This window comes from Rattus rattus, chromosome 1, assembly GCF_011064425.1.
Source record: "Rattus rattus isolate New Zealand chromosome 1, Rrattus_CSIRO_v1, whole genome shotgun sequence".
NCBI lineage: Eukaryota > Metazoa > Chordata > Mammalia > Rodentia > Muridae > Rattus > Rattus rattus.
This window is the reverse complement of record NC_046154.1, coordinates 11,333,336-11,351,174: the sequence shown is the minus strand read 5'-3', so window position 1 is coordinate 11,351,174 and position 17,839 is coordinate 11,333,336. Positions and strand designations below refer to the sequence as shown.

General features: G+C 45.8%; 1 protein-coding gene across 2 annotated transcripts in view; it reads right to left on the bottom strand.

The window, feature by feature from the left end:
• Ube4b (ubiquitination factor E4B) overlaps window positions 1–8,670 on the bottom strand; it is a 101,472-nt gene extending 92,802 nt beyond the window's left edge. Inside the window, exon 1 of one of the 2 annotated variants that reach the window (XM_032894467.1) lies at window positions 7,807–8,670. In XM_032894467.1, the coding sequence (XP_032750358.1) occupies window positions 7,807–7,830 (24 nt within the window). In that variant the 5' untranslated portion in view covers window positions 7,831–8,670. The remainder of the gene's footprint in view (window positions 1–7,806) is intronic. The other variant, XM_032894474.1, reaches the window with a different exon arrangement.
• Window positions 8,671–17,839: the final 9,169 nt, after the last annotated feature.

The window sequence follows — 17,839 nt, the reverse complement described above, 5'->3', positions numbered from 1 at the left end:
CTTAGTTTTTGAGACATGGTCTCTCTCTGAACCTGATGTTTCTGGAGCCAGCTAACTTGATGGCTGGCCCTCAAGTCTGAGGATCTCTGATCTCCACTGCTCAGCTTCAGGACCAAGCCCTGGCACCACCCCAGTTTTCCCTGCGGGTGCTGGACTCCTATGTCATCAAGTCATCAAGCCTGGGCAGCAGGCACAAGCTTGGCCATTTCTCCAACCCAAAGCATGTTTGCTTTTTTTTTTTTTTTTTTTTTAAAGATTTATTATATGCACAGTGTTCTGCGTATATATCTGCATGTCAGAAGAGGGCGCCAGGTCCCATTACAGATGGTTTGTGAGCCACCATGTGGTTGCTGGGATTTGAACTCAGGACCTCTGGAAGAGCAATCAGTGCTCTTAACCGCTGAGCCATATCACCAGCCCGCATGTTTGCTTTTTAAAGGCAACTGTACGTAAGAGACTGCTCAAAGGGACATCCACAGGTGTAACCAGATTTGCACATGGGCAGGAAACAGCCATGTCACACACCAACTGGTCAACAGCAATTAAACCTGCCACAGTGAGAAGCATCCCAACCCCAAGTACTAACACAAGGACAGGACAGGGAAGGTGGTAGCTCAACTGACAGAAGCGTGGGAGAACGCAGCAGACTCCGGCTCTCACCACTGGGCCCCTCACAGCAGGCCCCAAGGTGGCGTAACAATCTGCCCCAAAAAAGTTCCCCATTGTCCCTTAAATTCTTCTCAAAAATTCTGGAGGGGCTGGGGATTTAGCTCAGTGGTAGAGCGCACCCAGGAAGCGCAAGGCCCTGGGTTCGGGTCCCCAGCTCAAAAAAAAAGAACCAAAAAAAAAAAAAAAAAATTCTGGGCTGGGGAGGTGGCTCTATGGTTAAAGTGCATACTGTACTGTACTGTAACGTATGGTCCTGTAAAGGCATAAGGACCCAAATTCAGAAACCCAGCACCCACAGAACAGCCATGTACACGGCTATTCCTGGTTGTAAGTCTGACTACATCTGGAAGTTAACTAAAACCCAAAGGATGAGTGAAGGATTTCTTTCTTTCTTTTTTTTATTTTTTTTCCGGAGCTGAGGACCGAACCCAGGGCCTTGCACTTGCTAGCAAGCGCTCTACCACTGAGCTAAATCCCCAACCCCGAGGGATTTCTTTCTTAATGAAATCGTTTGGAGTGGGAAGGCCCACTTCTAATCTGCATCCTTGAGGTGGGCAGATCCTGCAGTAACCTGGGCCACACCTTCTACTGGAAGCCTATATTAAGCACATGGAGGAAGGAAGCTTGCTCTCCACACAAGTGCACTCCCTCACTGGCGTTCGTGTCGCTTCTTCAGGATTTCAAGTGTATGTAGAAGCCCAGCGGAGACATCCAGCCTTGTACACCAAACAACTACTGGATTCTTAGACCTTCTTTTGGTAGACTGCCATTGTTGGACTAACTGGATCATAGCTTGTGCCCCTTCTAATAAATCCTACAGAGAGGGAGGGAGGGAAGGAGGGAGGGAGGGAGGGAGGGACGGACCTATTCTCTAAGTTCTGTTGCTCTAGAGAACCCTGACTAGTACACGTATGGCAACACACCTTTAACCCCAGTGCTGGGAGGCCACAGACAGGGAGCGCGCAGGGTTTCACTGGCTATTTTAGCTAACACGGTGAGTTCAGGGCCAGTGATGATGTGGTTTGGATAAGAATGCACACCTTTAATCACAGCACTCGGGAGGCAACAGTGGATGGATCTTCTGATTTCAAGACCATCCTGGTCTACATGGGAGTCTGGGGGAAGATTAATTGAATTTATTATTTTAATTCTAATACTCCTCTCCATGGCTCATACACCTAATGCTTAGTTATCAAGGGGTAGCACTATTTGAGAGGCGCGGCCTTGTTGGAGGAAGTGTGTCACTGGGAGTGGATTTTGAGGTTTCGAAAAGCCCACACCAGGCCCAGCATCTTATCTCTCTCCCCACTTGACTAAGACAAATGAGAAATCCCATCTCAAACACTAGGGTGGCAAGCAAGCAAAAAGACATCTGACATCTACCTATGGTCTTCATATATGCACACACAGGCACACTCACACACAGGCACATTCACAAGCACACAGGTATGCACGCACACACACACATTCATGTGTGCACACATTCACATACACACATGCATGCAACACACAAATAAAAGACACCTTTTCTAAGCCAAGCGTAGTCTCATGCCTGCAGTCTCATACTCAGGAGGCTGAGGCCAGCCTGCATTATGTAATAAGGCCTCCCTCCCTCAACAATGCCAGCGTGATAACCACTGACTTGAATCCCAGCACTCAGAAGCAGAGGCAGGTGGATCTCTGTGAGTTTGAGGTCAGTCTACAGTGTACACACGATAGTTCTAGGCTTGCTAGAGCCACAAATTGAGACCTTATCTAAAAGAAACTGTTTTAAACTTCCCCCAATGCTCTGGGGCTAGAGATTGATGGCTTAGTGATTAAAAGCATTCACCGCTCTTATCGAGGAGCAGGGTTTGGTTCCTACATGATGGGTCCCCAGCACCTACTAATACCTACATTCAGGCATTCAAATAAATTATATACTTTAAAAAAAAAAAAAAAAGCCATCCCTGAAACTGACCCCAGTTTTTCAATTCCTTCAGGCTACTTTGTTTTCCTTTATAGGGCATATCATCAAAAACAGCCGATATGCCCAAGTATTATCTGCTTTCTATGAAGAACATACCACCCCCAGAAGCAGTTCTCAGTGGTACTGGAATGCAGGAAGTGAACTACAAGCCCACAGAGCCAATGCCCGAGGCAGACATGTCACTAGCTCACTACAGATGCCCTCCTGCCTTCAGCAGCAGCCGGAGCTATCTGAGGCCGGCACCCCTGGCTATAACAACTGGACAGTAAAAATCCAATGCTTCCCACTGCTCCTCCTCCCTACTCATTAGGCTCTAGATTGGAATCCAGATCCCACATTAACTGGCTTATGCCTTGGAGCTGGTAAACTGCTTGCCTGTTTACATGTCTTTCGGCAAGCTGATTAATTTTTATTAACCTGGATTTTCCTATCTGTAAAATGGAGACAATAATGGCAAAGGTAGTAGGGGAATTCAGAGCTTACAACAAAGAAGTCCTTGAGTGTCAGGTAACGTCACCACTATCATTGTGTCTGTCTTCAGGAGGACGCAAAAGGGCTGACAAGATGGCTCAGCGATTAAAAGCAAACACTGTTCTTGCAAAGGACCTGAATTTGGCTCCTAGCATCTCACGACCATCTGTAATTCCAGGTCCAGGAAAATCTGTCTCGTCTCTAAAGGCAACTGCATGTACACACACCGCCCCCATACACACACATACACTTAAAAAAATAAAATAAAATGGGTCTTTGGTGGGGGGAGGGAGAGAGGAATTTGAGTACAAAACCCAAGTGAAAATCACCAAGCAAATTCACCACGTGTGTGAGTGAGTGTCTGTCTGTCTGTCTGTCTTTGAAACAAGTTTCATATATCCAGGCTGTCTTTGAACTCTTATGTAACTGAAGATAACCTCAAACTTCTTATGTCTATCTGTCTGTCCATCTTTGATATGAATTTCATGTATTCCAGGCTGTCTTCTTATCCCCCACCCCCCTCACCCCCGTCTACCTCCCAAATCTCAGATACAGGAAAGCATCACTGTATGGATTAAATAGGTCCTGGGGATGGAATCAAGGGCCTCCTGCATGGTAGGTAAGAATTCTACCAACAGAGCTGGACCACCAGGGGTCTTTTGCTGGAGAGAAGGCTCAGGTTAAGAGTACCAACTGCTCTTCCAGAAGTCCTGAGTTCAAATCCCAGCAACCACATGGTGGCTCACAACCATCTGTAATGGGGTCTGATGCCCTCTTCTGGTGTGTCTGAAGACAGCTACAGTGTACTCACATAAAATAAATAACAAAAAGACAGAGAAGAACCAGACTGATTTAGTGGCTCACTGTTTATTCCCAATGTGCTTGCTCAGCACCTTCTCGCTGTGGACGCCTCAATCCATGGAACTCTGTAACAGCGGCAGCTTCCTACTCTGCCTCCCAGTGTGCACCACCTTCCTTCCCTACCTTCCTTCAGGCACCTTGTGCGTACACCCTGCCAGGCTCCCCTGCAAGGGAGAGATCAGTCTCTCTCACAAAGTTGAAGCTCCTAAACTTTCAGACAGCTCTCCAAGATCTGATGCCAGCCACAGGCAAGCCATCGCCCATGATCAAGCCCCACCACCTGGTGCTATTTTCTGAGCTGCTCTGGCTCATACCCAGCTCCCAGGACCCTTTCAGGAGGATAACACAGCAGAGCACTTTCCTAAAGTCCTAAGACCTCGTCCCACCAGGCATCCCATCCCTTCCTATGCTTCTGAGTGTCTCACAAGAGCACGAGGCACACCATCTGTACTGTACATTAAGATAATTCTTATGTTTCACTTTATGTGAGTATTCTGTCTGCACAGGTGTATGTATAGTACACGTGTGCCTGGTGCCTGGAGTTCAGAAGAGAGCACCAGATCCCCTAGAACTGGAGATACAGTGAGAACGGAACCTGGGTTCTTCTAACCGTGAAGCCATCTCTCCAGCCCCTATGTTATACATTTTGGATTCCTACCTGTGTCACCCAACCTGACCCCAGAAGTTATGGAGTAATCCATCTGAGGCTGGGGTTGCGAAGAGTTGATGCAAGAACATCATTACGTACAAGTCAGTCAGTTCCAAGCACTCATACGAAACACCGCTTGGTAGAAAACTCGGCATCAGCAGGATATTTATGTAGATGCTGTGATCGGCCCATGGACAACCGCTGGACAGTGAAATATAGTAAAGGGGGCTTTGGAATCGGCAGTCCTGAGCGTGAATTCTAACCAGGTAACTTCTAAATCAGGTCACTTTTGCCAAGTGCCAACCTAAATCTGTTTCCCCACCTATAAACTACACAAAACAGTTCTTCCTTCGTCAGATTGTTTACCAAAGGAGACAACAGCCGCGCCAGGCCGGGCAAGGCGCAGACTTCTAAGGCTGTTCGCTCTTCCCCCACTCACAGAATACCGTCATCTGTAATCCCAGCACTTGGGAAGCTGAGGCAGGAGGATCACAAGTGTAAAATCAGCCTGGAATATATAGCCACACCCTGTCTCCAAGAAAAAAAAAAAGAAAGAAAAGAAAAAAGCCAGAGTGGAAGACACTGTATTAAAAATCAATAGTAATCCAAGGTCATATATGCTGCATTTGGGAAGAACACCGAACACTCCTCTAAAACTGAGCACACCCTAGTCCCAGCCAGCCGCCTCTCAGAAGTAGGTCATAAAGATTTAGGAGAGAAAGAAAAGGAGTGGGAAAAGGTACAAATCATTTCAAAGCAATTTCATCAGCACTGCTGAGAAGCAGTTTAAACGCCTGCCCTCCTTACAGAACTCACTGCCTTGGTCCGAGAACAACTCATGAGTAGCTGCTACGGCGTGAAGGCGGTGTAAACAATGATGCTGTGGAATGCAAGTTCTTCAAGGGGTCAGACTTAGTCACAGCTCTGTTCCGGGTAACAGAGGACTCACCGTAGAGCACTTCGTAAATAACCCGGCCTCACAGATAAACAACCCTTTCAAATACACAGAAAGAAGTAAAAGAACTCAAGGTGACCCATGAGAGAGAGAGGGGCCTGATCTGGTTAAACCAGTTTTTATTCCTCTAGCCTGTATTCACAAATATCTTCATTTTGCTAAAATATGAAACTGATTCGGTCCAAGTTCCTAACTTACAGTGAAGAGATCACTTTAGTGAGTTTTGATTCTGAAATGTATCCCTGAACCATCAATCAGACACGTGTGATTTCTTTTAACCAAATCAACATCACCTACAACATCTGTGATAGAAGTTTCTACTAACAGAATAACAAAAAAAAAAGGCAAAAACGCCTCTGGGAAACATCTCTGTTGAGAAATGCGCATCTAACTCAGAATTAAAGAAACTGGATTAAAGCTAGGCAAATTGGTACTCAGTCATGGCAGAGGCAGGTAGGTCTCCCTGAGTTGGAGGCCAGTCAGGGCAACACAGTGAGACTCAAAAGAGAAAAAAAAAAATTTTAAGAGATTTCTGTTCTGGCTTCTAATGAGAATAAAATGACCAGTAATTGTACTGATATTGTGGTCAAGCCAACTAATTGGTTGGTAATACCTTTGTACTAATCATGCTTTGGTGAATTTAATTTCTCATATACATTTTAGTGTCCTGTTGACCTTGGAAAAAAAATGTCTTCCATTTCTTCCACAAAGGTTATACATGTTCCTTTTATGGTCACTAAAAGAGTTACACCATCTCAAGAACTGAGCAAAATGAAAAGATAGCTTCCAGGTTATACAGTTTCTTTGACCAATCTGTACACTTTATTGGTTTGAAAAAAAAGTTAGTGAAAACCAAATCTGAAAAGGGCACTAATCCAAGAACTAGTTACAAATTATAGTACTTTTTAGAAGTAAAGGGCTGGGCTGGGGATTTAGCTGAAAAACACAGGTTACTGAAAAACACAGGTTGTGTCTCTTTAGAATGAAAGGAAAAACAGGAGGATACTTTTTTAAACTACATAAAAGCAAGTATTTCTAAGTCGATCTGATATTTCCTTTAACTTCTCAGACCTTTTCTGATTTAAGATTACACTCCTGCTGTAGTTGAGGAAAACCAAGCTAGCTGACTCAAAAATTTAACAATTCTGACTTAACAACTTAAGTATCACAAGCCACAGAATTGTTTTGTTTTGTTTTTCCTACCTGACCCTTCACCCACGTATGTGCTCCATCCCTGGAGAATTTTGGTGACTAAATAAACATGAGGAGACCACTGCCAAAAGTGGAACATGGGCCTCTTCCAACCGACCTGATGACAGATGACGAGTACTTTCCTAATACTGCAGGGGAAGCGTGCACGAAGGGGTGGAAGAAACTAAACCAGCGGGGGTCTTGAAAAGAAGGCTTTCAATTTGTAAAACGACAGGAAAAAGTCAACTGAGTCACAGAAATCCCTAGTTCCCTAACTGCCTCTGCTTTTCTGACGATCCCACACGGTACAACCCAAGTTTAAGGTGGAGGGGTCCTAACAAAAGTAAAACAATATAGAATACCAGAAGTCATTAGTAATCTGTTAAGTTGGTATAATTTTTACTGGAATCTTTTAAACTATTACGGATACACACTTTGTCGATGTTAAAATATCAAGGAATCTGTAACTACCTCTCAAACACAAAGGTACCTTTGATCAATTTATACAATAAATGGCCACATGGATCTGGGATTTCAAATCCTTCCTTTTTAAAACAGTCATTAAACATTATGATTTGGTGCAAAATTGTTCTTTAAAACCCCTTTAAACAGGCACAGGCACACACAATATAAATCTTGCCCCTCTTCCTTGAATACCCTTTTAAAAAGGCTCAACACCTTCAAGATGCTCTATTCGTCTTCTCACCCTCAAAGAAAAGCAAGTGGAGTTCGAATGAAGAAACGAGAGAATAAAGGAGGATAAAACGAGAGACCCTCTTCGGGGTCTTGCATTCTCATCTCTGGAGAATTTTAGTGATCGATTAAACATACTGAGAAGACGGTAGTCTAAAGGGGAGCAAGGGCTTCTTACAACCAACCTGATGATGAATGACTACTTTCATTATATTAAAAATGCCATCTCCGTTGCCTCTCCAATCCCAAAAGCACGACACTACTGGGGCAAAATCGTCCCCGTCCAAAGCGCCAAAGAGTTGCCAAGTAATCCTTTCAAGGTGCCCCCCCACGCCCCAGCCTCCTCACCTCGTCAGCGCTCAGCTCCTCCATCGCTTTCCTCTTAATGGTGAAAGGCGTTAGAGAGATCCTTCAGTTCTTGAGACCAGGGCGGGAGCAAAGGAGAGTGGAAGGTATCTATCGGGCTGTCTGGTCCCCCAATGGGGGAGGTTTCAGAATTGCATAGTCAGAGGTTAAAAACTAAGAACACGAGGCACTGAATCGCCTTGGCTTCGGTCACTCGGACTGCCCTAGGCTTCTCCAGCTGCAAGCGCCCAGAGCTGCCGCCTCTGGCCACGGCCACTGCTACAGGGTCCTCTCCAGGCGCCACTGACTCCCCTCAGCTTCCCAGGTTACCCAGAGCGGGCGGCGCGGTCTCCAGCTCGGCTCGTGCCCGCTGCGCGCCGTGTCTTCGTGGCGGTGACGCGGCAGCTGCGTTTTTCTCCCGCAGACCCTGCTCAGGGTCCCACCCCTGGCCCCTGGCGGGAACGGCTATACTGCACAGTGGATGCCCCCAAGGCGCTGCGACCCTACAGCAGCCAAGGCAGAGCCCAGCACCGTACCGGGAAGCCCCTCCCCTCTAAAAGCAGGCCAGGCTCGCCCCGCCTCCACGCAAGAACCTTGGTAGGGGGAGGGGAGGGATGGGACTGGCGAAGCGCTCGCTGTAAGCGTAAAACCTCCTACCCCTCCAACCCTACTCTTACCCCCTCGCCCCACCAAGTATTATTCATCAAAACAACAGGGCGGCCATCTTTGAAAGGGATCACGTGACCCTCGCTGGGGAGGCGGGGCTTCTGGCTCCCGGACTCACCAGCCAATAAGCAGAGGGCGTCGCGCCGCCGATTTCCTCTTCGCTTGCATCCTGCCCCCGCCCCCTACCCCACCCCCTCTCCCCTAAGCGGCGCCAAGCGGGGGGAGGGGCGAGAGGGGCTGCTAAGCTAAGAGCAGGAGGCGGGGCGGGCAGTCACCATGGAGACTGCGCGGAGGCGAGGGGCGCGGTGGGCGGGGCCCAGGTAGGCTAGCTGAGGGTAGGATGCGCCAATCCGAAGATGGCCCTTCCCGGGCGCTCGTCCGCGCCTGGGTTTCTGTGGTGCTGGTTTGTTCCCAGGTGGCTCCTGCTGTGTAGGGAATTGGGAAACCTCCTGGATGCTGCAAGCCTGCCGTAGACGCTAGGAGAAGAGAGGAATCAGAAAACCATTTGCTTTCTACAAATGGGAGCATTTAGCACCATGCTGCAAATATCTTTTTCCACTCTTCCCCTCCCTCAGAAAAGCCCGTGGAAGAAAACTAACAGGAACTTACATTCATTTTATTTTACCTGTTCTTTTAGAGAGCGCTCTGCTTTAAGTGTGTTTGAGAGTATTGACAAAATCTGAAGGTACCGGTGAATGAGAAATTCAAATTATTGAGAAATGTGTTGAACAACGACTTAGTAAGCCCTTTGTAATGCCAGCTCGGCCAGACAACAAAAACTTACTTTACAACAATATATAAATCTAAACTGAAAAATCTTAACAGTACCACAGAAATCCAGATTTTGTCACGAAATATATATTGTATAAATTATAAAAACAATAATCATCTCGTACTTAATTGTTCTTGAGACAGAATCTTGCTATGTATTTCAGATAGCCCCAAATTGAAATCCTTCTGCCTGAACGCTGAGGTGTGCACCGCCATCACAAACTACACAACTATAACATTACGTGTGTATTTGTGTATGTATATATTTGAAACAGGGTCTTGCTGGCCTGGAACTCACAGAGATCTGCCTGCCTCTGCCTCCCAAGTGCTAAGGTTTCAGTACCAGCTACTCTTGGCTTAACTATAATTTTAAACATTCCACTATTGTTTAAAAGAGTTACATCTTAGCCAAGGGGACAAGTGACTAAAATAGTTACAATTTGTTTGCTACATGCTAAAAATGGGAACATGACTACTAGATATGCAAAGAATCTGTGAGTAAAATTAAACTGCTGCAGGCTTTTCAGGATGGCGTTCCTCTTTCCAGGAAAGGAAATCTGTGTAAGCCATTTTGGACCCCTAGTTATTCTGATGTCAGTTACATTGACTTTTTAAAAACATTGTGATTGCCATGTAACCTCAGAGTAAATCACACATGTAAAGTATACAGTGGGTTTAGGGTAGAGTTCTTTAACATCATTACTCTTTAATTTCCCGAACATTTTAATCACCCAAAAAAGAAATCGGAATCTCCCTCCTCATCCTCCCATTCCTTTCTATAGCCGATCTGCGCCCTTCCCAGACTTACCTATTCTGCACATTTCCTATCAAATAAATTGAACATTTTGTAACTACTCCTGCCTTGCCTCAACTCCATTGCTTTTCTTTTCTTTTTTCTTTTAAGATTTATTTATTATATGTAAGTACACGGTAGCTGTCTTTATGCACACCAGAAGAAGGCATCAGATCCCATTACAGATGGTTGTGAACTGCCATATGGTTGCTGGGACCTGAACTCAGAACCTCTGGAAGAGCAGTCAGTGCTCTTAACCACTGACTCATCTCTCCAGCCCCCATCCATTGCTTTTTATGCTTCAGAAAAGATAGTTTTTCCTCCTTGAGACCTGGACACTTGCTTTGTCCAGAAAACTCTTCTCCTAGACTTTACATGGCTTATTCCTTCTTAGTTTTTAGGTTTTAGATAAGATGTAGATTCCTCACTGGTGCATTAATTCCCTCATCAAGTGTATGTGTTTATATGTTCCTGTGTGTGTAGGTGCATCTATGTATATGAGTGTATGTGTGTGGAGGACAGAGGACAATCTTGGGTGTCATCTCAGGAAACCATGCACCTCTATTGAAACAAAGTCTCTTATTGGCCTGGCCCTCACCAGTTAGGTTAGACTGCTGGTTAGTGAGCCCTGGAGGTCCTCATGTCTCTACCTCCCCAGCTGTGGGCTTGCAACCTCCATTTTTTTTTTTTTTCCTTGTCTCAAGTTTATTTGTAAAAACAGCACAAGACACTGGTCATCTGCAAATAGTGTGTAGGTGGGTGTGTCACAGCAGTCGGTCTGTCTTCACATTGGCAGGAGCCTTTTCTATGGGGCCTTCACAGGGGCCTGTGCACCTTTAGGAGCCTGGGCCGGAGCTGAAGCCTGGGCCTTAGCTGGAGCTTTGGTCTCTGCCTTGGTTTGAACCTTGGGCTTTGGTGGGCAGAGCTTATGACCCTTAGCCATGAGAGGGCATCAGATCCCATTACGGATGGGTGTGAGCCACCATGTGGTTGCTGGGATTTGAACTCAGGACCGCTGGAAGAGCAGTCAGTGCTCTTAACCACTGAGCCATCTCTCCAATTCCTGTGACCAGGGTTTCTGGATGCCATTTCTGTGCCATTTGTGGGACTGGTTGTGTGTGCCGTAGTTCTTGGACTTGGCCATGTCTGAACTCCTGCAGCGCCTGGACTGGAAGAAAAAAAAGCCAAGCCTGGCATTTTTACATAGGGTTTGGGGATGGAACTCAGGGCCTCATTCTTGCAAAGTCAGACATCAGCTTGTAGAAATTGGTTCTTTCCTTCTGCTATGTGGGTTTTGAGGATCAGACGTAGAACAACAGGCTTGCCGGCATGTGTCTTTACCTACCAAGCTGTCTACCAGAAGAACTCATCTTTGTCCTTTGCACAGGATTGGGGATATAATCAGTGGTAGACTGCCTGCCCAAGCATTTGTGAGGCTCCTAATTCACTTCCTTGGAACAGAAAATAATATTAATAATAATAGTAATGGTCTTCCTCTCGATACTCATGATTTCTCTCAAGCGTTTTGTTTTGTTTTCTTTTCTTTTCTTTTTTTTGGAGCTGGGGACTGAATCCAGGGCCTTGCGCTTGCTAGGCAAGCGCTCTACCACTGAGCTAAATCCCAAACCCCTCTCAAGCGTTTTTTGACCTGTAACTTTATCTAGCATGTATTCTAGCTCCCTGTGTTTTCCCCCTGTGTTTGTCTCTCCGTATGTCACAGGCAAGGTCATGACTAGTACACGTTAACTGACCGACTCACCTGTGTCTTCCGTAGGCTTTCCCATAATGCTGTATGAGTAGTTCCCAAATACAAGAACAGAACAGGGCTTGAGTCAGCCACCCTGGCTTGTATTTCCTGGGTTTGGCGACCACGTGTATGTATCATTAGGTATGACCTCACAGTGTATGACCTCACAGTGCATAACCTCACAGTCCCGTGGACATCAAGCTGAAGCCAAGCAAGAGGAATTCAAGTAGGTACCACTCCAAGGCCTGAACTCTGACAGCGGTGTTACCTACGGTGATGGCCAGAAATCATGACCAGTTGTCCAAAGGCTCCCTTGTTCTTTGACAGGCATGCAGCCTCGTTCTTCTGTAAGAAGATTAAAAATCTAGAAAGAATCGCTGAACGGTGGCTCAGTGGTTTGGAGCATTTATTCCCCTTGAAGAGGACCTGGGTTCAATTCCTAGTACCCACGTGTGATAGCTCACAAGTGTCCATGGTTTCACTTCCGGGAGATCTGGCACCACATTCTGACCTCAGCAGGAAGCCAATATGCCTGTGGCGTACAGACAGACAGACAGACAGACAGATATCCTACCAATCTCACTGTGGGCCGGGGAAAAGGCTCAGTTGGCAAAATCACTAGACCTGCAAGCCAAACAAGCCGGGGAGGCTGATCCTCAGAACCCACAAAAATGATGAGGTGCTGCTCCTCTGTTATCCCAGGACTCCTGCTGTGAGGGGAGGTGCAGAGACTGAAGGGTGGGCCAGAGGCTCAAGGAGCAGCTAGCCTGGAGAATGCACTGTAGTAGCCAGAGAAACAAGAAAGCCCCTGCCTCCTCCACAAGATCAGAGGTGAGAACTGACTCCCGAAACTTGTCTTCTGAGCTACACACACACTCACACGCACACACACACACATGCACACACACGCACAAAGTATACACACACACAAAGTATACACACACAAGGTACACACATACACAGCAAATAAATAACTTTTTTCAAGACAAGGTTTCTCTGTGTAGACCACTCCATCTGTAGGCCAGACTGACCTCTAACTCGGAGGTCCAGCTGCCCCTGGGATTAAAGGGGAGCCACCACTGCCTGGCTTTAAGTAAAAAAAAAAAAAATAAAAAAAAAAATTAAGAAACACTTTTCTTTTCTTTCTTCCTCCAACCTTGATCCTGTTTCTCTGTGTTCTCGTTCTCTTCTTCTCCCTGACCCCTCTTGTTTTTTGACACAGGCTCTCATGTAGCCCAACCTGGCCTCAAACTCCTGTATGTGTCTGAGATGAGCCTTGAACTCCTGATGTGCCTGTTTCTATCTCTCAGGGGCTGAGATTATGGGCACACAGCTGGCTTTTTCGGCTCCCTTTTGTCACAAACCTCTCCGGAGACTTGTCCGTACCTGACAGGTTAAGTCCAGACCACATATAAAACTCCACTCCCTGTCTCTCTGCCAAGTCTGCTCTATTCATAGTCTCTTCACTTCAACCAGGGGGTCAGCTAATCCGAACAAAGACAGGCCACCCAGAACCTCCGTTCTTACTCAGAAGCGAGCCTATGGGACAGAGTACCAAGGCATCAGTGTCAGGGAGAAAAGACAAGTGGCATCTGGTCTGGCATTCTTAGTTCCTACCTCCAAGGTCAGTACAGATACGCAAGAGGCTAAGGCACATGCACACAACACGCACAGTCAAAAAAAAAAAGAAAACCAATTACTTCTGGTTTGGAAGCATAGCTTCTAAGAGACGAACACAGGCAAACACTCTTAAAGAAAATCTACCCGGCAATTTTCCTTGCAGCCATATTTTCCAATTTCAAAACACAGGAGTTTGTTTTTCTGGTTTTTCAAGACAGGGTTTCTCTGTGTAGCCTTGGCTGTCTTGGAACTCCCTCTGTAGACCAGAGATCTGCCTGCCTACTTCTGCCTCCCGAACACTGGGATTCCCACTTCTCAGCTGGGAACTAATTTTTATAATTCCTTGAAGATGGGAGCGTTTTGGCCCTGGTTTCATTTTATAGCTAAATGGGCTGTGATGGTTTGTATATGCTCAGCCCAGGGAGTGGCAGGCACCATTAGGAGGAATGGCCTTGTGCAGTGGGTGCGGCCCTGCTGGAGTAGGTGTGTCACTGTGGGTGACCCTCATCCTAGCTTCCTGGGAGCCAGTATACTGCTAGGAGCTTCCAGATGAAGATGCAGAACTCTCAGCTCCTCCTGCACCATGTCTGTCTGGATGCTGCCAAGTTCCTCCCTTAAATCTGGAATCTTCTAGAACATTCAGCTTTATTCTACTTCCTGGTGTCCCTTTAATACGTGAACCATGTATTTTGTATTTTTCCTTCCTCAACTTTCTCCTTTTGGTTAAAATGTTCTTCATAAGAGTGAACTTTAGTGGGGCTGGAGGAATGGCTCAGTGGTTAAGAGCACTGACTGCTCTTCCAGAGGTCCTGAGTTCAATTCCCAGCAGCCACATGGTGGCTCACAACCATCTGTAATGGGATCCAATGCCCTCTTTTGGTGTGTCTGAAGACAGCTACAGTGTATTCACAGAAATAAATAAATAAATAAATAAATAAATAAACAAACAAACAAACACACACACATATATATACATATATCCAGGCAGGCATGGTGCAGGAGGAGCTGAGAGTTCTACATCTTCATCTGAAGGCTGCTAGTGGAAGACTGACTTCCAGGCAGTTAGGATGAGGGTCTTAAAGTCCACACCCACAGTGACACACCTCCTCCAACAGGGCCACACCTTGGAATAGTGTCACTCCCTGGGCCAAGCATATACAAACAATCACATGAGCTAATTCTATCTCTTGCTCCATAATTCTTCCATCCAGATATTTAAAATTTAACATTTAAACGGTCTGTCTATAGAGTTAATCTCACTTCAGTTATGTGGCTAGAACAAAATAAGGAGAGGCTAAAACTTGCCGGAGGGCAGCACAGTGTCTCCCCTGCCACATACAACAGGGTAGGGCTCTACCTACGGACTGACAATATCGGATGTCCATTGTCCGCAGTGTCACAGCCCCGAACTCTGTCATCTCCACTCTAAAATAAGCATGATGAGAAAAATCTCTACCTCTCTACCTCGTTTCAGAAAAGAAAAATTTTCCTGAAACTTAATTTTTTTTTTTTTACATTTATTTCCTTTGTGTTTGAGTGTGTGTGTAGGGGTGTGTACATGCCTCAGCATGGACCTGGAGGTCGGAGGACTTCTTTCTGAGGGCAAGGCGCTCCCTCCAAACTGTGGCTTCTGAAGATCAAAATCAGGTTGTGAGTTGACATGATAAAAAAAAAAATTAAAAAAAAAAAAAAAATCGGGCTGGGGATTTAGCTCAGCGGTGGGAACGTTACAGAAGAAAAGGAAAAGCCCTTGGTCCCACCCCCCCAATCCCACAGCCCCAAAAAAAAAAAAAACAAAAAAAAAAAAAAAAAAAAAATCAGGTTGTGAGACGGATGGCAAACAGTTCCAGTCATCCCCCTGTCCCCTTTCCTGTAACTTGATCTCCTGATCCCCCTGCCTCCACCTCACAAACTCTGGGGCCACAATTGTGGACCTCCCTGTTTATTAGTGAGGGCGTCTCTACTTTTAACACAGTCTTCTAACCTTGACCAGTCGGGAACTCACAATATAGCTGAGGATGACCTAAGTTAGATTCCTGGTCCTCTCCCTCCTCCCCCCAAGTGCTGAATCAGACCCTGATTAATGGTAATAATCTAAATCAATGTATACATCCGTCAATTTGCCTCTGCGGTCACCCCGGTGTGTTGTGATTATATCATCTCCATGATTGTCAGTATCACGATGCAAATTAAACACAAATTTAAATCTTCCGTTTCCACTCTCTTATTAGTTAGACTACGAAAAGGTTTAAAGAACTTATTCATTGTGCCAATTCGTAATAAATTATTGCTTTTGGTGTGACCGAAAAAATTTTCCTTTTCAGTGTCAGAATAATATATTCTGAATTCATCCTTCATTTTATGGCCCTCCTTTCATGTTCTAGGGACTTAATAATGATTCATGGTGAACCCCTACAAATAAACGCAGAACTGAATTGAACCTAAGTAATTATGGGGAAACGGGTTCAGGAGGCCTGGAATGTAGCTGGGTTGCAGAGTCCGTGCCGTGCACGCACAGTCCTCAGGCCGCACAAGGAAGGCGTGTTAGCACAGGTCTGTAATTCCGGTATTCAAAGGGTGAAGGAAGAAGGACCAGGAGCTCATGGTCCTCTGACTACAGCAAGTTCAATGGCTATGTGAGACTTTGTCTCAGAGACAAACAGACAGACAGACAAATGGAGAGATGGCACAATGGTTCAGTAGTTAAGAGCATGCAAGAACCCAAATTCCATTCCCAACACCCATGTCCAGTGACTCAGAACTGCCCATAATTACAGCTTCCAGGGATCTGACACCCTCTTTTTTTTTAAGATTTATGTATTATATATGAGTACACTGTAGCTGTCTTCAGACACACCAGAAAAAGGCATCAGATCCCATTACAGATGGTTGTGAGATATCGTGTTGTTGCTGGGATTTGAACTCAGGACCTCTGGAAGAGCAGTCAGTGCTCTTAACCGCTGAGCCACCTCTCCAGCCCCAGACACCCTCCATAGGCACTCACATGTGACTCTCACATGCACTTACACACATGTGCACTTGAGTTCATGTACACACAGAGAAGTGAAAATGTTTATTTGTTATATGTACGTGTGTTTTGCCTGCGTGTATGCGTGTGTGCACAATGCTCGTGCCCGGTGTCTGGGGGAGGCCAGAATCTATCAGATTTAGAACTGGAGTTACAGGTGATGGAAAGCCATCCTGTGGGTGCTGAAAATTAAACCAGCTCTCTGGAAGAGCAGACAGTTCTTAATCACTGAGCAATCTCTCCGGTACCTGAAAATATTGAATTAAAAGAAAAAAGTAAGCAGGTTTTGGGGTGTGCACTTTTAACCTAGCCTGGTCCACAGGGCAAGTTCCAGGACAGCCAGGGCTCCTCAGTGAAAGCTCTCAAAACAAAGAACTAAACCTACACGGTTCTCTTTTATCTGCAGTCTTCCTTTTCCTCTTCCTTTTCCCCCTCTGCGAACCCAAGTGTAGCTGAGCGGTGGCGGTGGATGTTTGTCTAGTTTACACGAGGCCTTGGGTTTGATTTTGAATGCATGCAGACTGTCTAAAACACACACACACACACACACACACACACACACACACACACACCACACATCCCTCATACCCACACTGTACACACACCCACACCTTACACACACTCACACCTTTGACATACTTACCTTACACACACACACACACCTCACATACACACACTCCTCACATACATACCTTACACACACCCACACTTACACACACACACCCCACACACACCTTATACACCCCACACACACACACCCCACACACACACCTTACTCACACCCCACACACCTTACATACACTCCTCACATACACACTCCTCACATACACACTTTACACACCTCACACAAACATACCTTACACACACCTCACACAAACATACCTTACACACACCTCACACAAATACCTTACACACACCTCATCACACCTTAAACACACACCTCACATACAAACACACTTCACATACAAATATACCTCATGTACACACACCTCACATACACACCTTACACACCTCACACATACACTCCTTACACACACCACACACACCTTACACACACACCTCACATGCACACCTTACACACCTCACACATACACACCTCACGTGTATACCTTACAGACACACCTTACACGTACTTCTTATATACACACTTTACCTACACGCCTTATATACACGCACCTTACACACACAAATGGTGACAATGATGATAAATGAAAGTTTAAAAAAAATATATATAAAACTCATAAACTGCTTTTGGGGCTGTAAACGGTGTGAGCATTGTGGGAACCAGGCTAGCAACCCCTTAACAAGTTAGACACAGAGTTACTGTGTCACCCGGATTCAACTCCTTGGCAGGTATCCCAAATATCTGCAATCAGATATGCAAGTAAATTTAATACATGAGTGCTCATTG